The sequence below is a fragment of the Bufo bufo genome, chromosome 9 (genome assembly GCF_905171765.1).
Source record: "Bufo bufo chromosome 9, aBufBuf1.1, whole genome shotgun sequence".
Taxonomy (NCBI): Eukaryota; Metazoa; Chordata; class Amphibia; order Anura; family Bufonidae; genus Bufo; species Bufo bufo.
In genome coordinates, this window is record NC_053397.1 from 212701441 (window position 1) to 212729417 (window position 27977).

The 27977-nt window shown below is 47.4% G+C and overlaps 4 protein-coding genes across 8 annotated transcripts in view; 3 read left to right on the forward strand and 1 right to left on the reverse strand.

Annotated features, from left to right (window-relative positions):
- Positions 1-9668, reverse strand: part of TYW3 (tRNA-yW synthesizing protein 3 homolog) — a 28626-nt gene extending 18958 nt beyond the window's left edge. The window contains exon 1 of the mRNA XM_040408605.1: positions 9315-9668. The gene's annotated coding sequence lies outside the window, so the exon portion shown is untranslated. The remainder of the gene's footprint in view (positions 1-9314) is intronic.
- Positions 66-27771, forward strand: LOC120979694 (zeta-crystallin-like). 4 transcript variants are annotated; one of them, XM_040408610.1, is made up of 9 exons: positions 66-102; positions 4585-4701; positions 6619-6771; positions 7294-7457; positions 24830-24881; positions 25294-25443; positions 25577-25678; positions 25868-25963; positions 27089-27771. In XM_040408610.1, exons 2-9 carry the CDS (start codon positions 4591-4593, stop codon positions 27248-27250), a joined length of 990 nt encoding a protein of 329 aa, XP_040264544.1. In that variant the 5' UTR covers positions 66-102; positions 4585-4590; the 3' UTR covers positions 27251-27771. The 4 variants fall into 4 exon arrangements, with proteins under 4 accessions (XP_040264544.1, XP_040264545.1, XP_040264543.1 ...); XM_040408609.1 differs by lacking the exon at positions 66-102 and adding an exon at positions 4326-4466; XM_040408608.1 differs by lacking the exons at positions 66-102; positions 4585-4701; positions 6619-6771; positions 7294-7457 and adding exons at positions 19199-19328; positions 21141-21257; positions 23332-23484; positions 24409-24572.
- LOC120979264 (zeta-crystallin-like) lies at positions 9569-15794 on the forward strand. Its single transcript, XM_040407913.1, has 5 exons — positions 9569-9586; positions 9662-9811; positions 10324-10425; positions 12705-12800; positions 15233-15794. The coding sequence occupies exons 1-5, from the start codon at positions 9569-9571 to the stop codon at positions 15392-15394; spliced, it is 528 nt and encodes a 175-aa protein (XP_040263847.1). The 3' UTR covers positions 15395-15794.
- Positions 11326-27977, forward strand: part of ERICH3 (glutamate rich 3) — a 74196-nt gene continuing 57544 nt past the window's right edge. For both annotated transcript variants that reach the window (XM_040408598.1, XM_040408599.1), the window contains exons 1-2: positions 11326-11330; positions 14871-14882. The gene's annotated coding sequence lies outside the window, so the exon portion shown is untranslated. The remainder of the gene's footprint in view (positions 11331-14870; positions 14883-27977) is intronic.

The window sequence follows — 27977 nt, forward strand, 5'->3', positions numbered from 1 at the left end:
AATAAACATGGCGGCTGTCTTCAGTCCCACTGCTCCTTAGAGGACACGCCCCCTAGTGGTAGAAGGCGACCTAGCGGTGACGGCTGGAGGTGAGAGCCGCAGGTTACTGGGGGAGCTGGGGCAGGGAAGACTCTGCTGCTGCTGGACTTACCAAGATTGCTGGGACTTGTAGTCCTACAAATGCACTCTTGGAACTGCAAGTGTATACATATACAGTTAGAGTAAATGCATAGATCTGTAGAACTACAAGTCTCAGCATGGCAGTGGTTTGGTTGCAGGTGGCTGATCTGATCTGAGGATTAGAGAGTCCACCAGGGACAAGGGAAGGGGCCACTGCCCTGGGCAGCCGATGACTAAACGCTCTGTATAATGTGTACTCAGATGTAGCAGAGCTGAACAGCGTCAGATCTGAACTCGCATTGTGTCTACCGCCCCTCCACTGGTCCTGGTGAGGACACATCGTACACAGCCATTATATGAGGACCCATTCTGCAGCTTTCTGATGCATCACCGCCATCAAGATCTCTGCTCGCTGTCAGTGAATGGAAGCATTCTTGTTCACACAGCCCGATGTAGTCCTGTGATTTGGTTGCTGTGGAAGAATATCTGTGCTGGCAGCAGTCCAGCTGTTGTGAAACTACAACTCCCAGCATGCTCCATTCCCTGCTACAGGGGGTTCTGAGAAGAGCCAAGCAAGCGTGCATGCTGGGAGTCGTAGTTTAACCACAGCTGGAGAGGGGGAGGGGGGTCGCTGAGTCCTGGCCTAGACCAGGGATGATCAGCAACCTTCAGAACTCCAGCTGCTGTGAAACTACAACTCCCAGAATGCAAACATGCCTGGCTCTTCTAACTCCCACAGAAGTGAATAAAGCATTCTGGGAGTTGTAGTCTTTGAACAGCTGGAGGTTGCTGGTCTCTTGTAACTAGGGATGAGCCAACTTCTGTTTTCAAGTTCGTCGTCCAAAGGTTCGGGTTATCAAAGAATTCCTTATGGATTCCGCTACCACGGAACACAAGTTATGGTCCGTGGTAGCGGAATCTATAATGGTGTAGTGGACAGTGTCAGGTCTCCCTCCGCTGACAGCAAGCAGAGGGAATTATTAAAGGCAGTTTAGTGCCAAATCTTTCCCATTTCACACGATGTCACTAAGGCTTCCGTCTGGAGATCTTCCTCCACTTTCCACGCAGTCTCTTTACTGGAGTAAGATGGCGACAGTTTTTGCAACTTTTTTAAAAAGTCGCCGTTATTGTTTTGATATACTTTGTAGTTTACATTTAGGCTCAGAATTTGGCATTTTAGGAATATAGGGTACGGTTCACAGTTAGTGGTTACCTTTTTTTTTAAGGGAGATTTATTAAAGAGGACCTCTCACCGCTCCTGACAGGCCTCCATGCATCCCCCATGTAATAACAGTTCTGGAGCATCTATTCTTATGGCTCTCTTATAGAAACTAGAAGTTATGAATGAATTTCCAGCAGTCTGCAGTAAGGGTACAGAGGGGCGGTAACAAGTTGGGGGCGTGTACCTGCACAGACTGACTCTATCCAATCAGTGCTGCCATTTTCAGACTGTGCAGGTACACCCCCCCAACTGGTTACACCCCTCTGTACCCTTACTGCAGACTGCTGGAAATTCATTCATAACTTTTAGTAGAAATGGCACAACATAGAGCCATAAGAATAGATGCTCCAGAATTTGTAGAAATGAAGCCTGGCCAGCGTGTCACACGGTAACGCGGGGTTAAGTTGTTTAGTCTTCGGTACCCGGTGAATTCTGTCCACCAGGACATCTCTGAGGAACCCAGCAAAGAAGTCCCGGAGTTGAGAGTCCTGGATATTCCCCGGGATCCCTCTAAGGGCTCGTTCACACGACCGTTGGTGTCCCGTTCCCGTATTGCGGACCGCATTTGTGGAACCGCATTACACGGGCACCGTTCCGTTGTCGGAGGCGGACCCATTCATTTTCAATGAAGCACGGAACGGAACACTGCGGAGTGATTTCTGGGGTTCCGTTCCGTGCCTCCTCACCGCAAAAAAAGATAGAACATGCTCTATCTTTTTGCGTAACGGAGGGATCGCGGACGGATTCAAGTGAATGGGTCTGCGATCCCCATGCGCCTGCCCCACGGAAGGTGCCCGTGCATTGCGGACCACAATTTGCGGTTCACAGCACGGGCACAGGGCGCCAACGGTCGTGTGAATGAGCCCTAACGTGCACATTATTTCTCCTGGACCTATCCTCAAGGTAGAGACATCCTCCTCTAGCTCATAGTGAGCATCTATCAAAGCGTTATGAGAGGTGGCATACTCCGCCATCTTGGATTCAATGCCACGCCCCCCAATGCCCCAGAATTGTTATTACATGGGGAATGCATGAAGCTATTAAAACAGACACGTCAGGAGCGGTGAGAGGTCCTCTTTAAAGGGAACCTGTCACCTAAAAAACGCCTCCCAAACCGCCAGCATTACCTTAAAGTAGCCAGCAGTATGTTCCTATGGCCTCTTTCACACGGGCGTTGCGGGAAAATGTGCGGGTGCGTTGCGGGAACATACGCAATTTTTCTGCACGAGTGCAAAACATTGTAATGCGTTTTGTACGCGCGTGAGAAAAATCGCGCATGTTTGGTACCCAAACCCGAACCCAGACTTCTTCACAGAAGTACGGGCTTGGGATCGGTGTTCTGTAGATTGTATTATTTTCCCTTATAACATGGTTATAAGGGAAAATAATAGCATTCTGAATACAGACTGCATAGTACAATAGCGCTGGAGGGGTTAAAAAAAATAATAATTTTTTTTAACTCACCTTAATCCACTTGATCGCGCAGCCCGGCATCTCTTCTGTCTTTGCTGAACAGGACCTGTGGTGACGTCACTCCGGTCATCACATGGTCCATCACCATGGTAAAAGATCATGTGACGGACCATGTGATGACCGGAGTGACGTCACCACAGGTCCTGTTCCTGCACACAGCAAAGAAAGAAGACAGAAGAGAAGCCGGCTGCGCGATCAAGTGGATTAAGGTGAGTTAAATTATTATTATTATTTTTTTAACCCCTCCAGCGCTATTTTACTATGCATTCTGTATTCAGAATGCTATTATTTTCCCTTATAACCATGTTATAAGGGAAAATAATAATGATCGGGTCTCCATCCCGATCGTCTCCTAGCAACCGTGCGTGAAAATCGCACTGTATCCGCACTTGCTTGCGGATGCTTGCGATTTTCACGCAGCCCCATTCATTTCTATGGGGCCTGCGTTGCGTGAAAAACGCACAAAATAGAGCATGCTGCGATTTTCACGCAACGCACAAGTAATGCATGAAAATCACCGCTCATGTGAACAGCCCCATAGAAATGAATGGGTCCGGATTCAGTGCGGGTGCAATGCGTTCACCTCACGCATCGCATCCGAGTGGAATACTCGCCCGTGTGAAAGGGGCCTAAAGATCCTTTTCTTCCTCCGGCCAGATGCCCCAAAATCTTGAAAAACGAACTTTAATCCCCTGCACGCGCTCTGTAACAGCAGAGTTTGAAGACTGTGATTGACATCCTGCTGTGAGGCTGGGATCACGCAAGTCTCGCGCGGTGTGCTCCTTGTGACTGCGCAACCCCCACTCAGCCGGCCACTTTCCTCTCTCTGCGCATGCGCCGCGCTTTCCCATCACGCGCCCGGCGCATGCGCAGAGGGTGAAAAGCGGCCAGAGCCGGGATCGCGCAGTGACAAGGAGCGCATGCGCGATCCCAGCCTCACAGCAGGATGTCAATCACAGTGAAGGGAGGACGGGTAAGGGGCGGGCTTAGCTTGACTTGAAGCGAGGAGGCCGCTGCCCCCTTGACTTCAAACTCTGCTGTTACATAGCGCGTGCAAGGGATTAAAGTTCGTTTTTCAAGATTTTGGTGCATCTGGCCGGAGGAAGAAAAGGATCTTTAGGAACAAACTGCTGGCTACTTTAAGGTAATGCTGGCGGTTTGGGAGGCGTTTTTTAGGTGGCAGGTTCCCTTTAAATGTGCCTATACTTGTTAATTTGGTGCCACTTCTTAGGTCTGGTTCCTTGTGCGTCACATCTTGCCTGATATTGTGTGTTGCCTCCAGTTGTATCTTTTCCATATTAGGGGGCACTCTGGATTTTTATGACATTGTACAATAAAGATTTATTTTTAAGGGTCAACGTTTTTGTAGCTCTGCCACTTATTTTCTTTTGTTTTGGTTATTATTATAATTAGTATGTGGAGCAGATTATGGTTTATTTGTTGTAGAATTTTTTTATTTTTTTTTTTGCGCAAATACTGTAAGACCAAAAAAGTCACAAAATTCTGCAGGGCAGGTTGTGGTGAATTTACAGAACGTGTCACATGACCTGGAATCAGATTCAGGACCTTATCAGATCAGGGAGAAGTGACACATTGTAACGTTCCTCCTGTTCCATCACACTGTGCAGTCCGCGGGCTCAGCAGCGGGGCGGTAAGTAATGGGCTGATCTCAGGGCTGCATAGATGAGTATATTACATTATAGCTGTATATAATATATATATATAGATGACTGTATGATATTACAGCTGTGTGTATTTATGTGTTATAGAGGAAAATGGCTTACATGGGAAGGGTCATGCGGGCAATTCGGGTCATGGAGTTTGGGAAACCTGAGGTTCTGAACTTCTTTAAAGATGTCCCAGTCCCTTCACCAGGACAGAACCAGGTACTGCTGTCTTACATAAAGTGAAGCTGCAGTTTAGAGCACAGTGGAAACTTACATAATGGAGTTTTTTGGTACTTTGTTTTTATCTATCTACTGTATTTCTGTTATATCTATCTATTATATATTTCTCTATCTAATATCTATCTATCTATCATCTACATTTGCAAGAAAAAGTATGTGAACCCTTTGGAATGAGATGGATTTCTGCACAAATTGGTCATAAAATGTGATCTGATCTTCATCTAAGTCACAACAATAGACAATCACAGTCTGCTTAAACTAATAACACACAAATAATTAAATGTTACCATGTTTTTATTGAACACACCATGTAAACATTCACAGTGCAGGTGGAAAAAGTATGTGAACCCCTAGACTAATGACATCTCCAAGAGCTAATTGGAGTGAAGTGTCAGCCATCTGGAGTCCAATCAATGAGATGAGATTAGAGGTGTTGTTTACAGCTGCCCTGCCCTATAAAAAACACACACCAGTTCTGGGTTTGCTTTTCACAAGAAGCATTGCCTGATGTGAATGATGCCTCGCACAAAAGAGCTCTCAGAAGACCTACGATTAAGAATTGTTGACTTGCATAAAGCTGGTAAGGGTTATAAAAGTATCTCCAAAAGCCTTGCTGTTCATCAGTCCACGGTAAAACAGATTGTCTATAGATGGAGAAAGTTCAGCACTGCTGCTACTCTCCCTAGAAGTGGCCGTCCTGTAAAGATGACTGCAAGAGCACCGCGCAGACTGCTCAATGAGGTGAAGAAGAATCCTAGAGTGTCAGCTAAAGACTTACAAAAGTCTCTGGCATATGCTAACATCCCTGTTAGCGAATCTACGATACGTAAAACACTAAACAAGAATGGATTGTATGGGAGGATACCACAGAGGAAGCCACTGCTGTCCTAAAAAAAAACATTGCTGCACATTTACAGTTTGCACAAGAGCACCTGGATGTTCCACAGCAGTACTGGCAAAATATTCTGTGGACAGATGAAACCAAAGTTGAGTTGTTTGGAAGAAAAACACAACACTATGAGTGGAGAAAAAGAGGCACAGCACACCAACATCAAAACCTCATCCCAACTGTGAAGTATGGTGGTGGGGGCATCATGGTTTGGGGCTGCTTTGCTGCGTCAGGGCCTGGATGGATTGCTATCATCGAAGGAAAAATAAATTCCCAAGTTTATCAAGACATTTTGCAGGAGAACTTAAGGCCATCTGTCCACCAGCTGAAGCTCAACAGAAGATGGGTGTTGCAACAGGACAACGACCCAAAGCATAGAAGTAAACCAACAACAGAATGGCTTAAACAGAAGAAAATACGCCTTCTGGAGTGGCCCAGTCAGAGTCCTGACCTCAACCCGATGGAGATGCTGTGGCATGACCTCAAGAAAGCGATTCACACGAGACATCCCAAGAACATTGCTGAACTGAAACAGTTCTGTAAAGAGGAATGGTCAAGAATTACTCCTGACCGTTGTGCACGTCTGATCTGCAACTACAGGAAACGTTTGGTTGAAGTTATTGCTGCCAAAGGAGGTTCAACCAGTTATTAAATCCAAGGGTTCACATACTTTTTCCACCTGCACTGTGAATGTTTACATGGTGTGTTCAATAAAAACATGGTAACATTTAACTCTTTGTGTGTTATTAGTTTAAGCAGACTGTGATTGTCTATTGTTGTGACTTAGATGAAGATCAGATCACATTTTATGACCAATTTGTGCAGAAATCCAAATCATTTCAAAGGGTTCACATACTTTTTCTTGCAACTGTATATATGTACTGTATTTCTGTTATATCTACCTGTCTGTATATCTATCTATCCACTATATTATCTATCTGTCTATCTCTCTCTATCCACTGTATTTCTTTGTATTGTAATTGTTTCTTTTTTTATTTATATTAAAGCTTTTAATCCGAGTGCACGCATGTGGAGTTAACCCCGTGGACACTTACATCAGAGCTGGCATGCTTGAACCAAAGCCCAGGTTACCCTTCACGCCCGGTTTGGACACATCAGGGGTAGTGGAGGATGTTGGCAGCAGTGCCAGCTCATTCAAGGTAAGCGATGTGTCCTCTTTGCATTCCAGCGGTCATTGTCTATTTCCCGTTCATCATAAATCTAGCTAGAAATGTATTGTACAGGTTCTTACAGTCCTAATGATAGCTGCTTGTTATTTTATGCTTTTGGGACTTGTAAACAATGTGCAGCTGTTTTTTTTTTTTTTTTAATATGACTTATTTTTAACTCAAATTTTTATTTTTTTAACTGAATGTACTGGCATATGTCTCCTACGAGTATGCCAACGTATGCCCTGACAATATGGTCAGATAGCCCTGGGCTGTGACGCCTCTGATGCAGTCTCTCAGCGTTGATCATGGTGTTGGAGGTTCCTCCAATCTCCAATATTACGGCGGGGGTCCCCCTGTGTATTGCAGCAGTTGCGCCCCCCCCCCCCACACTGATTTTCTTCCTGCTTGTTTAACCAGGTAGTGGCAGGACCCTCATGGTGTATATAACCCATGTTTATGGCGATGGTATTTTAACATATAGTCATTATTTTTTTTGTTGCATGTGTACAGAAAGGAGATCGCGTGTTCACCACAAATACAATCACGGGGGGATATGCGGAGTACGCCGTCGCCTCTGAAGATACGGTCTACCAACTGCCCGAGCAGCTGAGCTTTAAGCAAGGAGCCGCCGTATCTATTCCATACTTCACGGCCTACAGGGCTCTGTTTCAGAAGTAAGCTCTTTATATAGCGTATTTTTCGCTCTGTAAGACACACATATATTTCTCATTAAACCTCAGATCAGACCCCCAATCCTCATCAGATCTCAGATCAGACCCCCAGTCCTCATCAAATCCCCAAATTAGAGCCCCAGTCTTCATCAGACCCCCAATCCCCATCAGACCTTAGATCAGACACCCAATCGTCATCAAACCCTGAAATCAGACCGCAAATTATCAGACCTCAGATCAGACCGCCAACATTCATCAGACCTCAGATCAGAACCCCATTCTTCATCAGACCTCAGATCAGACCCGGAAATCAGACCCTAAATAATCAGACCCCCAATCTTCATCAGACCTCAGATCGGACCCGGATATCAGACCCTAAATAATCAGACCTCAGATCAGACCCCCATTTTTCATCAGACCTCAGATCAGAACCCCAATCTTCATCAGACCCTGAAATCAGATTCCAAATTATCAGACCTCAGATCAGACCGCCAACATTCATCAGACCTCAGATCAGACCGCCAACATTCATCAGACCTCAGATCAGAACCCCAATCCTCATCAGACCTCAGATCAGACCCCCATTCTTCATCAGACCTCAGATCAGACCCGGAAATCAGACCCTAAATAATCAGACCCCCAATCTTCATCAGACCTCAGATCGGACCCGGATATCAGACCCTAAATAATCAGACCTCAGATCAGACCCCCATTCTTCATCAGACCTCAGATCAGAACCCCAATCTTCATCAGACCTCAGATCAGACCCGGAAATCAGACCCTAAATAATCAGACCCTCATTCTTCTTCAGACCTCAGATCAGACCCGGAAATCAGACCCTAAATAATCAGACCTCAGATTAGACCCCCATTCTTCATCAGACCTCAGATCAAACCCTGAAATCAGATCCCAAATTATCAGACCTCAAATAAGACCGCCAATCTTCATCAGACCTCATCTCAAATCAGACATAAAATAAATAAAACAACTCACCTCTCCTACTCCGGAAGGTGTCGACACATGAGAAGTTCGTGGAGACCATGGACATCACATGTCCATGAGTCACTGACATGTGAAATAGGCCTGACTCTGTGTGTCACGCATAGTAAGGCTTTACACATTAAGGTCCATTCACACGTCCGTATGAATGGTCCGGAACCGTTCCGCAATTATGCGGAACGGATGCAGACCCAATCATTTTCAATGGGGCCGGAAAAGATGCGGACAGCACACAGTGTGCTGTCCGCATCTGCATTTCCGGTTCGCGGATCCGCAAAAAAATAGAGCATGTCCTATTCTTGTCCGCAGCTGCGGACAAGAATAGGAATCCTCTTTATAGTGCCGGCGATGTGCGGTGTCAGTGTTTTGCGGTCCGCAAAACACTACGGACGTCGGAATGGACCCTTATTTGGGCCAAACCGGATGAATTTGGCGGGACAGGAGGACCATCTAATGCTTATGGGGGGACTTCTGATGGATCTGGCTTTTGGATTTCACCATACCTGATCCTTTGGTTCCCATAGGAGACAAGCCAGCACCAGGGTTAATGTCTGCTTCCCTGGTGGTCTAGGGCAGTGGAAGGGTTAATGTCTGCTTCCCTGGTGGTCTAGGGCAGTGGGTTAATGTCTGTTTTCTTGGTGGGCAAGGAAAGTGACAGAATAATGTCTGCTTCCCTGGTGGTCTAGAGCAGTGGAAGGGTTGATGCCTGCTTCCCTGGAGATCTAGGACAGCGGAAGGGTTAATGCCTGTCTCAATGGAGGTCTAGGGCGGTGAAAGGGTTGATGTCTGCTTCCCTGGTGATCTAGGGCAATGGGTTAATGTCTGTTTTCTAGGTGGGCAAGGGAAGTAATGAATTAATACCTGCTTCTCTGGTTTTATAGGGCAGTTGAAGGGTTAATCTTGTTGACCGAGGCCATTGATAGGTTAATGCCAGCATCCCTGCTATTGTAGGATCGGGAAGGAGTTAATGCCAGCTTCCCTTAGTCTGTAGGACAGTGGAAGGGTTAATGTCTTGCTCCCTGGAGGTCGATGGCAGTGCTCGGTTAATGCCAGCTTCTCTTAGACTGTGGGGCAGTGAGGGGTTAATAGACGCGCGGACTATCTGCTGAGTCATAATGAGACACTTCATTCCTGTGCGGGATCTGGCAGCGGGCACACGTTGGCGCGATTTGCACGTTCAGTTTATCTCTCATCTTCTTCCCTTGTAGGTGGGGATAGCGGCTTGTCAGATCGCCAGGGCCTGCGGATTCAAAGTGCTAGGCACTGCCAGCACCCCTGAAGGGTTAAACCTGGTCTTACAGAATGGAGCCCACAAGGTGTTCAACCACAGGGAGAAGGATTACATCGAGAAGATCAAGGGAAGTGTCCGTAATGTGTTCACCCCCACAGTCTTACTAGACATCACCGCGTTGACCGGCGGGAACCGCCAGGCATCCTCAAACTGCGTCCCTCCGGCTGTTGCAAAACTACAACTCCCAGCATGCCCGAACAGCCTACAGCAGGGCATTGTGGGAGTTTTACAACAGCTGGAGAGCCGCAGTGTGAGGATGCCTGACTGATCCCGGGGGCCCATTTATCACAGTATTACGCTACATTCACATGACTAAGTGTTTTGTGGTCCGTAAATCGCTGATGCTGGCCGCGTGCGTTTTGCATACCGCACATGGCCGGCGCTATATAGAAAATGTGATTGTGGACAAGAATAGGACATGCTCCATATTTAAACGGAACAACAGATGCGGACAGCACACGTTGTGGTCCCATTGAAATGAATGGGGATGCGGACCCGTCCATACAGTGGTGTGAATGAGCCCTTACCTGTATTGTGATTTATTATGGAGAGATGAAAGTTCTGCTTTCTAATATTTAGGAGGCTGCAGGAAGAGAAGGGGTTAATATCATCCTGGAGATGTTGTCCAGTGTTAACCTCGACAAGGACCTGAAACTGATATCGACTGGCGGCCGAGTGATTGTAAGTGCGCCCCCTGCTCATCCGGTCCTATGTCCTCCCCCGCCCATCATGTCTGGCCTCCCCTCATAGTTACCCACCTGCACAGTTTTCAGTTATCTTATTCTAGTTGTCCATTGAATTCCTTTAAAGGGGTTTTCCCAGAGTTTTTTTTTATTTTTATGATGACCTATATATTTTCATGATGGCGCTTAGGACCCCCGCCGATCAGATGTTTGAGAAGACTCTGGCGGTCGCAGTAGCGCTGCAGCTTTGCCTAGGCCTAGGCCGTGTGCTGCAATACCAAGAACAGCCACTATGCAGCATACGGCGCTGTGCTTGGTGAGCAGAGAGAAGGCCACGGCTGCTGCCTTCTCAGAGCGATGAGCGGCAGGGGTCCTGGGTGTCAGACCCCCATCCATCCAGAGGATAGGTCATTAGTAAATAAAAACTGTCAGAAAACCCCGGAAAGCACTTCTGTGGGGTTTCTGTCCGTACCTCAAAAAAAGTAGTGCATGCACTACTTTTTTGTGGTGCGGACCATTGGATACAGATGGCGGACCCCATTCACGTCGCATCCCCATGTGGCAGCCCTACAGTCGGTGCCCGTGCATTGCGGACCACAATTTGCGGTACGCAGCACAGGCCCGGCCGGCATAAGGCCTTAGTCTGACATTGGATAATCCAAAAAGTCTGATCATCCGACACTTGTCTCCAGCACTAGAATTTCCCAGGAACAGAAGGCTGAGTGATCCGTTAGGACAGGCATCCTCAGACTGCAGCTCTCCAGCTGTTGTAAAACTACAACTCCCACAATGCCCTGCTGTAGGCTGATACCTGTAGGCTGTTCGGGCATGCTGGGAGTTGTAGTTTTGCAACAGCTGGAGGGACGCAGTTTGAGGATGCCTGCGTTAGGAGATCCTGCTCCTGTACAGAGGGGAATAGGGGCGCAGGGCAGACAGGGGATACATTTATTAGTGGATTGGGCAATCTGTCACAAAGAGAAGGTACTGAAATGAATGCCTGAGGAAATATACAGCTTGTGGACCCTTCAGAATTCCTAAAAGCAGATAAAGAGAATCAAATCAAACTACACGTGAGTCACAAAATATTAGATTTGGTCATTTATTTATTGAGGAAAATGATCCAATATCACGTCTGTGAGTGGCAGAAGTATGTGAACCTTTGCTTTCAGTATCCGGCGCGACAAATGTTGCAGTGTAGTTGTGCCCTATCTGCCGTGTAGACCTAGCCTAACTGCAACTAAAGCTGGATTTACACGGGCCGAGGAGCAACATATTGTCAGGAAGGAAGCGTTCCTTCCCGACAATCGGCTGCTCGTTAAGTGGAGGTCAAGCGTTGTGTTTACATGCAGCGATCTCCTCCACAGTATGAGGACGAGGGATTGCTATCTCGATCTCGTACAGCTGCACTGTTACTGACAGCACAATCCGCTGCCCAGAAACGCTAATTTAGCTCATAAGGCCTCCTGGCTTTTTCAGTGTTTTGCAGTCCGTTTTTTAAGGATCCGTTGTTCCGTTTTTTGTTTCCGTTTGGCATATACAGTAATTACATAGAAAAAATAGGGGTGGCCATAAAATTTTCAATAGATTGTTCTGCAAAAACGGAACGGATACGGAAGACATACGGAGTACATTCCGTATGTGTTCCGTTTTTTTTTGCGGACCCATTGACTTGAATGGAGCCACGGAATGTGATTTGCGGGCAATAAAAGGACATGTTCTATCTTGAAACGGAATGCATACGGAGTACATTCCTATTTTTTTGGGCGGAACCATTGAAATTAATGGTTCCGTATACAGACCGTATACGGAACGCAAAAAACGGCCCATAAACAGAAAAAAAAAATGCTCGCTCGCTCCGTACAGTATTCAAAGTATTATGCGAATTGACTTTGGATGTTTCATCCGAAGTCGATTCGCTCATCCCTGAAAATAACTGACCAAATAACTGAAGTGTGAACTCATTCACACTGAATCTTCCTCATTCTGGCAGCAGTGCAAGAGTTAAACCATATTTCGGTCCTGTGTTCAGCTGTAAGGCTGCTTCTAATGTGTTAATCTGCTTCTGCTATACACACCACGCTGTTTGCCTCATTCTCTGCTTTTGTGTCCGTGTGCAAACCTATGCTTGGTACCAAGTCTGGTCCAGTTTCTGAAGCCATCTTGCCCAGTCATCTGTCACACCAAGCTACAGCACCATTACAGCTCAGCTACTCCAGGTGTTTGAACTCTTCTTCACCTTTTTCTTTCTGGTAATGGGCTGTGCTCTTTTTATTTTAGATTATTGGCAGCCGAGGTTCTAGTGAAATAGACGGCATGGACTCGATGCGCAAGGAGTCCAGTATCATCGGAGTTTCAGTTTTTAACTCTACTAAGGTAATACCAGCGAGCGATCAGGATCAGAATGACGTATTACGGCCCCGGGTCTTTACGACACGCACATCTGTATGCAGTGTACCACCCTGACCACTGAAACAGGCTGACAGCAAATCCAAGATACAGACTATGGACAGAAGTATTAGACGCTTATATATGACACAGGAGCTTTTATGACGTCCCATTCTAAATCCATAGATAGTAATATGGGGTACCCCGCCTTTGCAATTAAAATACAATGGTTGGGGGACTTTGGTTTGAAATGACGTAGGTACAGATAGTACTGCCTTCCTGTCTCTTCCTGTAGATGATGTAGGTACAGATAGTACTGCCTCCCTGTCTATATGATGTAGGTACAGATAGTACTGCCTCCCTGTCTTTCCTTGTAAACTATGTAGGTACAGTTAGTACTGCCTCCCTGTAAATGATATAGGTACAGATAGTACTGCTTACTTGTCTCTCACGGTAAATGATGTAGGTACAGATAGTACTGCCTCCCTGTCAATGATGTAGGTACAGATAGTACTGCCTCCCTGTCTCTTCCTGTAGATGATGTAGGTACAGATAGTACTGCCTCCCTGTCTATATGATGTAGGTACAGATAGTACTGCCTCCCTGTCTTTCCTTGTAAACTATGTAGGTACAGTTAGTACTGCCTCCCTGTAAATGATATAGGTACAGATAGTACTGCCTACTTGTCTCTCCCGGTAAATGATGTAGGTACAGATAGTACTGCCTCCCTGTCAATGATGTAGGTACAGATAGTACTGCCTCCCTGTCTCTTCCTGTAAATGATGTAGGTACAGATAGTACTGCCTCCCTGTCTCTCCTTGTAGATTATGTAGGTATAGATAGTACTGCCTCCCTGTCTATATGATGTAGGTACAGATAGTACTGCCTCCCTGTCTCTCCTTGTAGATTATGTAGGTATAGATAGTACTGCCTCCCTGTCTATACGATGTAGGTACAGATAGTACTGCCTCCCTGTCTTTCCTTGTAAACTATGTAGGTACAGTTAGTACTGCCTCCCTGTAAATGATATAGGTACAGATAGTACTGCCTACTTGTCTCTTCCTGTAGATGATGTAGGTACAGATAGTACTGCCTCCCTGTCTATATGATGTAGGTACAGATAGTACTGCCTCCCTGTCTTTCCTTGTAAACTATGTAGGTACAGTTAGTACTGCCTCCCTGTCAATGATGTAGGTACAGATAGTACTGCCTACTTGTCTCTCCCGGTAAATGATGTAGGTACAGATAGTACTGCCTCCCTGTCAATGATGTCGGTACAGATAGTACTGCCTCCCTGTCTCTTCCTGTAAATAATGTAGGTACAGTTAGTACTGCCTCCCTGTCAATGATGTAGGTACAGATAGTACTGCCTACTTGTCTCTCCAGGGAAATGAAGTAGGTACTGATAGTACTGCCTCCCTGTCAATGATGTCGGTACAGATAGTACTGCCTCCCTGTCTCTTCCTGTAAATAATGTAGGTACAGATAGTACTGCCTCCCTGTCTCTCCTTGTAGATTATGTACATACAGATAATACTGCCTCCCTATTTTAAAAGCATACCTAAGTAAAAAAAAAAAAGTTTGCATAATGGCTCTACTTCTTTGTACAATCATATTTGTGAAAGAGCAGGTGTTTTTTTTTTTTTTTTTTTTAGCTCCCCTAATGTACTCCTCAGCCATATTATTCCCAGTTTCAGCTTCACAGCTAGATGCATTTCTCTCACAAGCAGTGGGTGTCTCCCTTCTCTGGAATCTGCCATTGCTATATGCAGTGACCTCACTTCCCACTATATTTGTTTTCTTCTAGGGCAGGCATGTCCAAAATGCGTCCCTCCAGCTGTTGCAAAACTACAACTCTCAGCATGCCCTAATAGCTGTAAGCTATGCAGGCATGCTGGGAGTTGTAGTTTTGCAACAGCTGGAGGGCCGCAGTTTGGACATGCCTGTTCTAGGGGCTCAGAAAGCTAAAGAAGGGAGAGATCAGACTTGCAGACACACAGGAGCTTCTCTGCTCTTCAAAAGAGTCAGTGCTTCTATCAGGCTCAGGAGCTCAGCTAGCTCGGTCACCCCCCCCCCCCTGCAATTTAGGTGGAAGTGAGACCCCCCTAATGGCCATGACTATTAGCTAATTACACCATTCTCTATTAAAATTAAATTGTGTGAAAGTACAGTGACTCTTTACATTTGCAACACTTGATTCTGCCTGTCCTTGAAACCACGCATCCAACCTCTGACCACCTTGCGCCAACACCAGCTCAAAAACCTCTCTCATGTCGGCCCCCTCCTGAGTGAAATAAGATGCTAGCGCACACTGCCATACGAGCAGCTTCCACCCTCGCCCACTGTCTCCTTCCCTCTGGTGGGCAGGGTCCTCTCTCCCTCTTTACTGGTCTGTCACGTCACGTTGTTTCTGGTTTTAGGACGATGAGAAGGAGGCGGCAGCTGCGCTCTTCTGGGGAATGGAGAGCGGGTGGCTAAGGCCATTGATTGGGCCGGAGTATCCATTGGAAAAAGCAGCTCAGGCCCATGAAGACATCATCCAGAAGAGCGGCGCCACCGGCAAGATGGTCCTTGTCATGTAAGCCGCCCTCTGTGCGGGATTTCAGATTTGGAGGATCACCTGGAGCTTTATACTGCAGTTCTTTCTTGATCACTGGTTGCTCCGATGAGAAGATGGGGCAGAAAATACTTTAAAAAAAGCATAATTGCCAGCATTAAAAGTTTTCAAACTTTTTAAAGGGGTGTCATTTTTATTACATTTTCATGTAAGACTGGATACACATTTTGCAGCCCTAGTGGCCTGGAGCTGCCTATATGTGAAATCACATACACATGGTGTACAGGACCCATATTAAAGGGGAGAAGATGATGGGTCACCAGTTCCTTAAAGGGCCTCTGTACCTATGACGCTGGCTGACCTGTTACATGTGCGCTTGGCAGCTGAAGACGTCTGTGTCGGTCCCATGTTCATATGTGCCCGCATTGCTGAGAAAAATTAGGTTTTAATATATGCAAATGAGCCTCTAGGAGCAACGGGGGCGTTACCATTACACCTAGAAGCTCTTACCTCTCTGCAAATGCCGCGCCCTATTGACAGGACCAGGCAGTGAAAAAGTCATCACACAAGGTCCTGTTAATAAAAGTCCAGAGGGCTCGGCAGTTGCAGAGAGAGCAGAGCCTCTAGGTGTAATGGTAACGCCCCCGTTGCTCCTAGAGGCTCATTTGCATATATTTAAACATCATTTTCCTCAGCAATGCGGACACATGAACATGGGACCAACACAGACGTCTTCAGCTGCTAAGCGCACATGTAACAGGTCAGCCGGTGCCATAGGTACAAAACTGCTGACAGATGCTCTTTAATTTGGAGGAAGTGGGTAAAGGGGATCCTGGGTTTTGGGGCGCACCAGGTTACAGATAATTAATGGACAGAACCTAGAATAATCCTGAAAGCTCCTCTGGTTACAAAACACAGAAATGCCGATCAGCTTTGGGAAGGGGCTGCGGACTCTTCAGCGCCGTACATTCCATTGTGGCAGTGCATGGCATTGCAGCTCAATCCGAGACTGATGGACGTGACATCCGACTCCTGACACCTCCCCGCAGATCAGCTGTTTCAGGCTGGAAACTACATAGTGTGTGGGACTCAGTCCACTGTGCAGATACCGGCGTACTGCGACTCAGCTGCCATTCACTGCAGTAACCCGGCATGTCCACTGCCATAACACAGATTACCACCCCCATCATCCTCAGGACATCTCACTCCTTATCTCATCACACAGAGCACATTGGGGGAGATTTATCAAACTGGTGTAAAGTAGAACTGGCTGAGTTGCCCATAGCAACCAATCAGATTCTTCCTTTAATATTCAGAGAACCCTCTCTCCTAGACTGCTCCATGGTCCCTCTGTCAGACAGCTTCCCATAACTGCTCTCTCACAGACTGCTCTCCGTCCCCCATCTCATAGACTGCTCCCCATTCCCCCTCTCACAGACTGCTCCCCATTTCCCCTCTCACAGACTGCTCCCCATGTTCTCCCTCTCCTCTCACAGACTGCTCCCCATGTCGTCCCTCTTATAGACTGCTCCCCATGTCCTCCCTCTCCTCTCACAGACTGCTCCCCATGTCCTCCCTCTCCTCTCACAGACTGCTCTCCGTGCCCCCTCTCATAGACTGCTCCCCATTCCCCCTCTCACAGACTGCTCCCCATGTCCTCCCTCTCCTCTCACAGACTGCTCCCCATGTCCTCCCTCTCCTCACAGACTGCTCCCCATGTCCTCCCTCTCCTCACAGACTGCTCCCCATGTCCTCCCTCTCCTCACAGACTGCTCCCCATGTCCTCCCTCTCCTCTCACAGACTGCTCCCCATGTCCTCCCTCTCCTCTCACAGAAACTTTCCCCATGTCCTCCCTCTCCTCTCACAGACTGCTCTCCGTGCCCCCTCTCATAGACTGCTCCCCATTCCCCCTCTCACAGACTGCTCCCCATTCCCCCTCTCACAGACTGCTCCCCATGTCCTCCCTCTCCTCTCACAGACTGCTCCCCATGTCCTCCCTCTCCTCTCACAGACTGCTCCCCATGTCCTCCCTCTCCTCTCACAGACTGCTCCCCATGTCCTCCCTATCCTCTCACAGACTGCTCCCCATGTCCTCCCTCTCCTCACAGACTGCTCCCCATGTCCTCCCTCTCCTCTCACAGACTGCTCCCCATGTTCTCCCTCTCCTCTCACAGACTGCTCCCCATGTTCTCCCTCTCCTCTCACAGACTGCTCCCCATGTTCTCCCTCTCCTCTCACAGACTGCTCCCCATGTTCTCCCTCTCCTCTCACAGATTGCTCCCCATGTCCTCCCTCTCCTCTCACAGACTGCTCCCCATGTCCTCCCTCTCCTCTCACAGACTGCTCCCCATGTCCTCCCTCTCCTCTCAGACTGCTCCCCATGTCCTCCCTCTCCTCTCACAGACTGCTCCCCATGTCCTCCCTCTCCTCTCACAGACTGCTCCCCATGTCCTCCCTCTCCTCTCACAGACTGCTCCCCATGTCCTCCTTCTCCTCTCACAGACTGCTCCCCATGTCATCCCTCTCCTCTCACAGAAAAGTTCCCCATGTCCTCCCTCTCCTCTCACAGACTGCTCTCCGTGCCCCCTCTCATAGACTGCTCCCCATCCCCCCTCTCACAGACTGCTCCCCATTCCCCCTCTCACAGACTGCTCCCCATTCCCCCTCTCACAGACTGCTCCCCATGTCCTCCCTCTCCTCTCACAGACTGCTCCCCATGTCCTCCCTCTCCTCACAGACTGCTCCCCATGTCCTCCCTCTCCTCTCACAGACTGCTCCCCATGTCCTCCCTCTCCTCTCACAGACTGCTCCCCATGTCCTCCCTATCCTCTCACAGACTGCTCCCCATGTCCTCCCTCTCCTCTCACAGACTGCTCCCCATGTCCCCCCTCTCCTCTCACAGACTCCTCCCCATGTCCTCCCTCTCCTCACAGACTGCTCCCCATGTCCTCCCTCTCCTCTCACAGACTGCTCCCCATGTCCTCCCTCTCCTCTCACAGACTGCTCCCCATGTCCTCCCTCTCCTCTCACAGACTGCTCCCCATGTTCTCCCTCTCCTCTCACAGACTCCTCCCCATGTCCTCCCTCTCCTCACAGACTGCTCCCCATGTCCTCCCTCTCCTCTCACAGACTGCTCCCCATGTCCTCCCTCTCCTCTCACAGACTGCTCCCCATGTCCTCCCTCTCCTCTCACAGACTGCTCCCCATGTCCTCCCTCTCATCTCACAGACTGCTCCCCATGTCCTCCCTCTCCTCTCACAGACTGCTCCCCATGTTCTCCCTCTCCTCTCACAGACTGCTCCCCATGTTCTCCCTCCCCTCTCACAGACTGCTCCCCATGTCCTCCCTCTCCTCTCACAGACTGCTCCCCATGTTCTCCCTCCCCTCTCAGACTGCTCCCCATGTCCTCCCTCTCCTCTCACAGACTGCTCCCCATGTCCCCCCTCTCCTCTCACAGACTGCTCCCCATGTCCTCCCTCTCCTCTCACAGACTGCTCCCCATGTCCTCCCTCTCCTCTCACAGACTGCTCCCCATGTCCTCCCTCTCCTCTCACAGACTGCTCCCCATGTCCCCCCTCTCCTCTCACAGACTGCTCCCCATGTCCTCCCTCTCCTCTCACAGACTGCTCCCCATGTCCTCCCTCTCCTCTCACAGACTGCTCCCCATGTCCTCCCTCTCCTCTCACAGACTGCTCCCCATGTCCTCCCTCTCCTCTCACAGACTGCTCCCCATACTCCTATCCTCTCACACGGATTGCTGTAAATGTCCCCCATGCTCCCAGCGCACAGTCTCGGCCCCTCCATCACCTTCCTCCACAGCAGCCTCCTCTTCTCCATAGGACCGCATTGAGGACAAGCTCCGCCTCCTCCATGCTGGTCATGTGACCTCACGGCCACGTGACTTTTCTCTGCCTCTCCATTCCAGGCTGACTGCAGCGGGGGCCGGTGACAGCTGGAGGTGAGAGCGGCGGGGCCGGGGGGCTGTGTGCATGCTGGGCTGACAGGGACTGCTGAGACTTGTAGTTCTACACGTGCACTCAGGGAACTGCCAGGGTCATTACATGTACTCACTCTGTAGCACCACAAGTCTCAGCATGCCTTCTGCAGGTGGCTGATCTGATCTACCTACAGGACATTAGATCTGAGCTGCAGCCTTTCTATTCGCTGTAAGTAATGGAGAGAAGCCCCTGAGAATATTTCTTTGCCAGTGGGGCAGAGGCGGTGGGTCCCTGAGCAAAGGTCCTGTGTACAGAATACGGCACATTCCAGGCATAGCACTGGGTTACTAATTATTTCGCCATTTGCTGTTGCTCGCTCTTAGTGTTGAGCGAACTTGTGTTTTAAGTTCGGCGTCTAAAGTTCGGGTTATCGAAGAATCGCGTTATGGATTCCGCCACCACGGACAATAACGGAATTTAGAATCCATAACGCGATTCTTCGATAACCCGAACTTTAGACGCCGAGCTTAAAACACAAGTTCGCTCAACACTACCCACTCTGTATATGTCCTCAGATGTAGCAGAGCTGAGTTTGTCATGTCGTACGCGTCAGATCTGACCTTGCACTGTTCGTTGCCGCTCTTTGTATAAGTTAAAGAAGTGTCTACCATCCCCCCACACATTTGTAAAAATCATGGCGGCCTCCTCCACCACTAGAGGGAGCAATCCCAATGTAGGTGTATACAGATCAGACCCCCAAGAGGTGGGAGCGGCACCTTCCCCCATCCTTGTGATCAGTGGTGGAACAATGCTGGTCCAAAGTTTACAACTAGGCACAACCCCTTTAAGTGCTGCTCCGTCCACCGGCATCGGAGGAATCCGGCTGGTCCCGGTCGATTAACCCCTTAGATGCTGCTGTAAATAGCAACCGCTGCACAGTGGTTTACTGTCTCCCCAAGGGCGCAGTTTGAGTCCGAGGCAGGACCTAATAGGATGAACGATATCATACACATTACTGCAGAACTAGTCCAAAGTGTAATCAATCAAAAATGATCACCTTGTGGGGCAGATAAATATAAATATTTTTTTTTTCTGCAAAAAAACCAAAACAAACAAATTATACATAATTGGTATGTCTGCATCCATAACAACCTGGTGCTGATGGCTGTTAGTGATCTTCTGATCCAGTCCTGCTCACATCTGGATGTTTGTTACAGTGTATGGATGGACATTTCCAGTAGTCAATCTGCACCGCTGCTGTGTATGTGGCTTTCACAGGATTAGCAGGACTGATACATTGTAACAAACTGCAGCTGTGAACAGGACGAGCTCTCCATTTACTGACAGGGAGCAGAGGTCCTGAAACTGTGGGGGGGGGGGGGGGGGGGTGGAGGAGATTAATCATTGTAGGTGTATTTGAGGTCAGTTCTTAGACTAAATTTATGAAACAAAAAAAAAACACCGTGACCCATTTGATAAATGTCCCCCAAAGTATATTAGAACTTCTCACATGACAGAAGATTGGGGATCAGGTGATACATTGTAACGGTTCTTCATCCCGTGATCTATTGTGCCGTCCGCAGGCCTTCGTGGATTGTGAAGGGGGGGAGCGGTTTTTAGGGTCCATTCACACGACCGCAACAGTTTTGCAGTCTGCAAAACACGGAAACACCTGCATTGAAAATGAATGGGTTTGCACCCGTTCCGCAAAATTCCGTAACGGACGTGTGAATGGACCCTTAGGCTGATCTTGGGGTCACATAACCCGCCTCTGTTATATCAGTACATGAGTATATATTATAGCGGTATATATGTGTTTGTGTTTCTCATAGACAAGTATGGCTTCTGTGGGGAGGTTTATGCGAACTATTCGGGTCTCGGAGTTTGGCGCACCCGAGGTTCTGAAGCTGCTGTCCGATGTCCCACTGCCTTCACCAGGAGAGAACCAGGTACAGGTGCCTTGCCTAAAGTGAAGCTGCAGTTTAGAGCATAGTGGATAATTGCTTAAAGAGGTTTTCCAGCCTCTTGATATTGATGGACGACACCCTGCCTCGTTCCTTGCAGGGTCCAGAGCTGGGCAGCAGGAAGCACAGCTCCTTCCAAAGGTTAGTGGCCGTCCTGGGTTACTGCAGCTCAACTCTCATTGAAGTAAATGGAAACTGCAGTAACCTGGGAGGGGGTAGGGGTGTCGGACCCTCACAGATCGGACTTTAATGATCTATCATCATTAGGGATGAGCAAATCGACTTCGGATGAAACATCCAAAGTCGATTCGCATAAAGCTTCGTTCCAGTACTGTACGGAGCAGGAGCTAGAATGTATTGGCTCCGATGAGCCGAAGTTATTGCACAACATAGACTCATAAGAAAACATGCTTCAGAATTATTACATGGGGAAAGCAAGTAGTTACTACAACAGACATGTCTGGAGAGGTGAAGGGTGCTCTTTAAATGGCATCTGTCAGCAGTTCTGTCCCTATGACACCGGCTGACCTGTTCCATGTGCGCTTGGCAGCTGAAGGCGTCTGCGTTGGTCCCATGTTCCTATGTGCCACTGTGAAAAATGATCTTTTAATTTATGCAAATGAGCCTCTAGGAGCAACAGGGGCGTTGCCATTACACCTAGAGGGAGGCTCAGCTCAGCCCCCTGCATTTTGATAGGACCAGGCAGTGAAAACAGGATCACACCTGACAGGTCCTGTCAATCAAAGTGAAGAGAGCAAGGTACTTGCAATGAGAGCAGAGCCTCTAGGTGCAACGGTGTTGCTCCTGTTGCTCCTAGAGGCTAATCTGCATATTTTAAAGTTTCATTTTTTTTCTCAGCGATGCGGGCACATATGAACATGGGACCAACGCAGATGTCTTCAGCTGCCAAGCGCACATGTAACGGGTCAGCCGGTGTCATAGGTACAAAACTGCTGACAGATACACTTTAAAGAGCACCCTTCACCTCTCCAGACATGTCTGTTGTAGTAACTACTTGCTTTCCCCATGTAATAATTCTGAAGCATGTTTTGTTATGAGTCTATGTTCTGCCATTCCTCTACTATTCTTGCTAGAAATTTATGGATAAAGGTCCAGATGGGTGTTGCCAGTTGGGGGGGGGGTGTCCCTGCACAGTCTGACTATCCAATCAGTGCTGCCAGTGTCAGATTGTGCAGGCACACTCCCCCAACCAGTAACTCCCATCTGTACCTTTATCCGTAAATGTCTATCAGGAATAAGAGAACAATGGTACAACATAGTCATAAGAATAGAGGCTCCAGAATTGTTATTACACGGGGAATGCAGGTAGTTACAAAAACAGCCATGTCAGAAGAGGTCCTCTTTAAAGTGGAACTCCACTCCTGAAATAAACTGTATTGTGAATGTAGTTAAAGCAGTTGTCTGATATTAGCAAAACAAACCTATAAACAGCGCCACCTTTAGCTGTTGTCGGTGTCTGGTACTGCAGGTCAGCTCCCTTCAAGTGGATGGAATTCAGCTGCAATACCAGACGTAGCCTGTGAAGAAGAGTGGCGCTGTTTTTGGAAACATATATTTTTTTTAATACCCTAAAACAACCCCTTTACCCGAATAGCCCGTTCCCTCAGTGGCATGCTCACTGGAGTCCAGCTCTAGAGCCCTCCTTGGTCTGTCTGCGACATGGAGGGATGGTGATGACCGATGGGATAACATAGGAGGCTGCACTATAAAACCACCCATTGAGTGATCAGGCCCATGATGCTTTGCAGCATTCAGACTTCCATGCCACGGCTGTTTTTAAATAAAAAAAAGTATTTATTTTTTGTTATTGTTTTTATATTAACATGCTTTTTACTATAGGTTTACTGGCCCTTTAAGAAATAAGTCCCCATATCCTCCGGCTGTCCTGTATCTCAGAAGCCAAGTGAAACGAATGTACCCCCTGATGAAAACCATTCCCAAAGCGAGCAGTATACCGCCCCTCGCCAACAGGCACCGACTACACCCTTGTACCTGAGATCAGTACCGGTAATTATTATTTTTTTATTTTTATCTAAAGGTTTTAATTCAAGTGCGCGCGGCTGGAGTTAACCCCGTGGACACTTACATCAGAGCCGGTGTCTATGCCCGGAAACCCAACTTGCCTTACACACCCGGTTCTGACGTATCCGGAATCGTAGAGGAAGTTGGCAAAGACGTGACCACGTTTAAGGTAAGCCGTGAATTTTCTTGCACAATCTCTCGTCGTACTTTTGAGGAAATCCAGCAGGGTTCAGTTTCCCTGCAGCGCCACCACAGGAGGAAGGAAGCATTACACCGTGTTCATTCATACCAGTGGGTTGTCTGTGTAAGACAGGACGGAATCTGTTGTTGCCGAATACGATTCACAGTTCCCTAAGATTTAAGTGCGAGCTAGAACCAGAATATGCATATTAAACTATGCGTGTTATTATAGGTACATAAATACAATGTGCAAGGTTAGTTAGAATGCTGTTCACAAGAACCCCCCCCTCTATTAACTCAAAATTCCCCCTATAGGGTGTATGTAAATGGGTTTTCTAAACGGGTAACCTTTTTAAATATTCCCCCCCCCTTGTACATGCTTATTTGGCCACTTGGTGGCGCTGTTGTTTATCAGTTATACTCCGTATTCAGTCCTTACGCTCTATTATGGCGGTAGATGATGGGCAGTTCCATAGCAGAAATTATCGTACATACGGTATGCCGCCATTTTTGTCCGCTAATGGCTGCCGAAGCATGGCAAGTGTCAGTTGAGTGATACGAGCGACCTGTTCCGATAACACTAACGATGGCCTTTACGTTGGCACGAACAATTTTTATGGGAATTTAGATTCTGTAATGAGTTTCATGTGTAAAATGGGTTTTCTCATCCTCAGTATAGGCCAGAAATGTTTGATCCGTGTCGGTTTCGGAGCCTCCGGCGAGCCTTGTTTACGCAGGCTCAGTGCCATGCGTCCGGTGCGGTCTGTGCCTGGTACTGCAGCTCAGACCCATTGTACATAAACAATGTGCAGTACTTTAGTTTTTCCCAGAATCCTCCTGGCTTTACATAATCTGTCCGATCAGCGACGATCATATTTTAATATATAGTTATTATTTTTGGTCTTTTGTACAGAAAGGAGATCGCGTGTTCACCACCAATACAATCACGGGGGGATATGCGGAGTACGCCGTCGCCTCTGAAGATACGGTCTACCAACTGCCCGAGCAGCTGAGCTTTCAGCAAGGAGCCGCCATATCCGTTCCATACTTCACGGCCTACAGGGCTCTGTTTCCGAAGTAAACTCTAGGCGCAGAACGTTACTCTGTCCATTCAATTACCGTTAGGTGACAAGCACAAGTGATTGATATTGATACATAGATACATGCATATATATATAATGTATGTATCGATATCATCACTTGTGCTCATTATATAATGGTTATTGATTGGAGGATGTAACGCTCTGCACCATTCTGATATATACGTTATCATATTCTACAATCTGTCTGCAGAGCATTACACCTTTTTTAATTTAAATTTTTTTGTTATATAGAGCACAGGGCAAACCCGGAGAGGTGGTCCTCGTACACGGTGCCAGTGGGGGAGTAAGTAATGTGATCTCACTAAAGTGAATATAAGCCACTGAGTCGTCCTGCGTAAAAATGATATTTTGTGTTATTGTCTATTGTAGTGGAGGGGTTTATACCACCTTCCCTGGTTGTGTAGGGTAGTGTTAGCACCTGCTCCCCTAGCAGGCGGTTGAATTTGCCGGGAAAGCCACGGCCAGCTAGGCATTTTCCTTGCAGCGACCTCTAGAGGAGAAATGTTATACTACATTGTGCTATCCATGCAATACAAGGGGGGGGGGGGGGGTCCTAAGTGGGGATATATGGACAGGATGTCTTCATAAGACGCTCCATGTAATGCTTTCCCGGTGTAGGGCAGTAGAGGGGTGGACGATGAGACAAATGCACTCTTTTTTTTCTTTCCTGCTAAAATATGCTCGGCACCTTGCAGGTGGGGATAGCAGCTTGTCAGATTGCCAGAGCCAATGGATTCAAGGTATTTGGGACTGCTGGCAGCCCCGAAGGATTAAATCTGGTTTTACAAAATGGAGCCCACAAGGCGTTCAACCACAAGGAGAAGGATTATATTGAGAAGATCCAGGTAAGTGTCCATAATGTATTCACATCCAAAGTCTTATCAGACATCGCCCCGTAGACCCGTCTTCCGACGGAAGCGTCAGATGGATGCTGCGACTTATTATGGAGAGATGAATGTTGTGCTTTCTAATATTTAGGAGGCTGCAGGAGGAGAAGGGGTTAATATCATCCTGGAGATGTTGTCCAATGTTAACCTGAGCAATGACCTGAAACTCCTATCAAATGGCGGCCGAGTGATTGTAAGTGCCCTCACCGCTTATCCGGTCCTATGTCCTACCCCCACCCATGATATCTGCTCCCTCCTCTTATAGTTACTCACCTCCCCAATTCACAGATCCTAACAATTCCAAGAGAGAAGATTTTTTTGGGGTCACAGACTGCAACATTTTAGGTTTTTCATAGTAACAGGCGGTGTTCCTTTATTCTAGGTTATTGGCTGCCGAGGTTCTATTGAAATTAACCCCAGAGAGACAATGCCCAAGGAGTCCAGTATCATCGGGTGTTCACTCTTCAGCTCCACTAAGGTAATAACAGAGCAAATCCAAGTTCAGGTTCAGTGTGGTTGTTTCTCCCTGTAAATGATGGTGATATAGATAGTACTTTATCCTGTCTCTCCTTGAGAATTGTGTAGATAGATAGTACTACCTCCTGGTGTCTGCCTGTAAGTAATAAACGATCAGATAGTACTGCCTCCCTGCAAATTATAGAGGTACAGTATTCCTGCCTGAGTAAATACTATAGGTACAGATATTACTGCCTCCCTGTCTCTCCCCGTAAATGATGTAAGTAGAGATAGTACTGCCTTCCTGTAAATAATAGAGATACAGATAGTACTGCCTCCTTGTCGCTTCCTGTAAATTATGTATATACAGATACTACTGTCTCTCTGTGTATATATAATGGAGGTGCAAATCGTACTGCCTCCCTGTAAATAAAATTGGCACAGATAGTACTGCGTCCCTGTCTCTCCCTATTAATGATGTAGGTACAAATAGTACTGTGTCCCCTCTCCTTCTGTAAATGATGCAGGTACAGATAGTACTGCCTCCCTGTCTCCTTCTGTAAATGATGGAGGTACAGATAATACTCTCTGTATATATGATGTAGGTACAGATAGTACTGTCTCCTTCTGTAAATGATGGAGGTACAGATAATACTCTCTCTGTATATATGATGTAGGTACAAATAGTACTGTCTCCTTCTGTAAATGATGGAGGTAGAGATGGTACTGCCTCCCTGTCTCCTTCTGTAAATGATGTATGTACAGATAGTACTGTCTCCTTCTGTAAATGATGCAGGTACAGATAGTACTGCCTCCCTGTCTCCTTATGTAAATGATGGAGGTACAGATAATACTCTCTGTATATATGATGTAGGTACAGATAGTACTGTCTCCTTCTGTAAATGATGGAGGTACAGATAATACTCTCTCTGTATATATGATGTAGGTACAGATAGTTCTGTCTCCTTCTGTAAATGATGGAGGTACAGATAGTACTGCCTCCCTGTCTCCTTCTGTAAATGATGGAGGTACAGATAGTACTGTCTCCTTCTGTTAATCATGTATGTACAGATAGTACTGCTTCTCTGTCTCCTTCTGTAAATGATTTGAGTTTTCTACTTATAAATAAAGAGCTTTTTGATTTTAGGATGATTGGAAGGAGGCCTCAGCTGCGCTCTTCGGGGGAATGGAGAGCGGATGGCTAAAACCATTGATTGGGCCTGAGTATCCATTGGAGAAAGCCCCTCAGGCCCATCAAGACATCATCCAGAACAGCGGCGCCACCGGCAAGATGATCTTTGTCCTGTGAGCTGTCAATCTGACTGCGACGATAAATCCCAGATGTGAAAACCAACATGGAGGATCACCCGGTTCTTGTATGGTGCTTGATCAAAATCTTTAAAAACAAAAATAAGGCCCTGATTTATCATCAGGGTATTACGTGTCTTTAGATATGTCCATTACTGCTAATTTAGGGTATGATCACATCTGCGGCATGCCCGATCCGGCACAAATGTCGGCTGAACAAAGAAGTTGCATGCAATGTATTTTGTCCAGCTGAAGTCTTGGATTTGTGCCAGAAAGTGGCCGCCGGACCCCATTATAGTCAATGGAGATCCGGTGTTGAACTGTACAATCTGACAATTCTGTATCCAGTGAAATCCGGCCGGGTACTCTCTGCCAGATCCACTGCCGCATATGCGACCCTACCCTGAGCAGCAGATTCATGTGAACCTTCCTGATCCACCGACAATCAGCCTATTCATCATGGAGGCCAGAAAGCCTGGAGAAGGAGCTGAATCAACTGAGGATTTTTTTTGTGAAAATAATTTTTAAAAAACGAATAAAATAAAGCAGTTGACATTGCATCCTTCCACTTCTGCCACTCGAGCTCCAGAACCTGTGGGCCTATTGGGTGCAGTGACATCGGTGATAATGAGAGCAGCTCAGCCGGTTACAGATCAGGGGGACAGGGGTGGAAACCAGATAAAAATATATATACACTGCTCAAAAAAATAAAGGGAACACTTAAACAA

Bases quoted from the DNA above. Each gene is read 5' to 3' on its own strand.
- LOC120979694 (XM_040408610.1), top strand. From the start codon at position 4,591: ATGGCTTACATGGGAAGGGTCATGCGGGCAATTCGGGTCATGGAGTTT. The intron at 7,458-24,829 runs GTAAGCTCTTTA...TTTGTTATATAG, and splicing joins TACAGGGCTCTGTTTCAGAA to AGCACAGGGCAAACCCGGAG. The intron at 25,444-25,576 runs GTAAGTGTCCAT...TCTAATATTTAG, and splicing joins ATTATATTGAGAAGATCCAG to GAGGCTGCAGGAGGAGAAGG.
- LOC120979264 (XM_040407913.1), top strand. The intron at 9,812-10,323 runs GGAAGTGTCCGT...TCTAATATTTAG, and splicing joins ATTACATCGAGAAGATCAAG to GAGGCTGCAGGAAGAGAAGG. The intron at 10,426-12,704 runs GTAAGTGCGCCC...TTTTTATTTTAG, and splicing joins CGACTGGCGGCCGAGTGATT to ATTATTGGCAGCCGAGGTTC.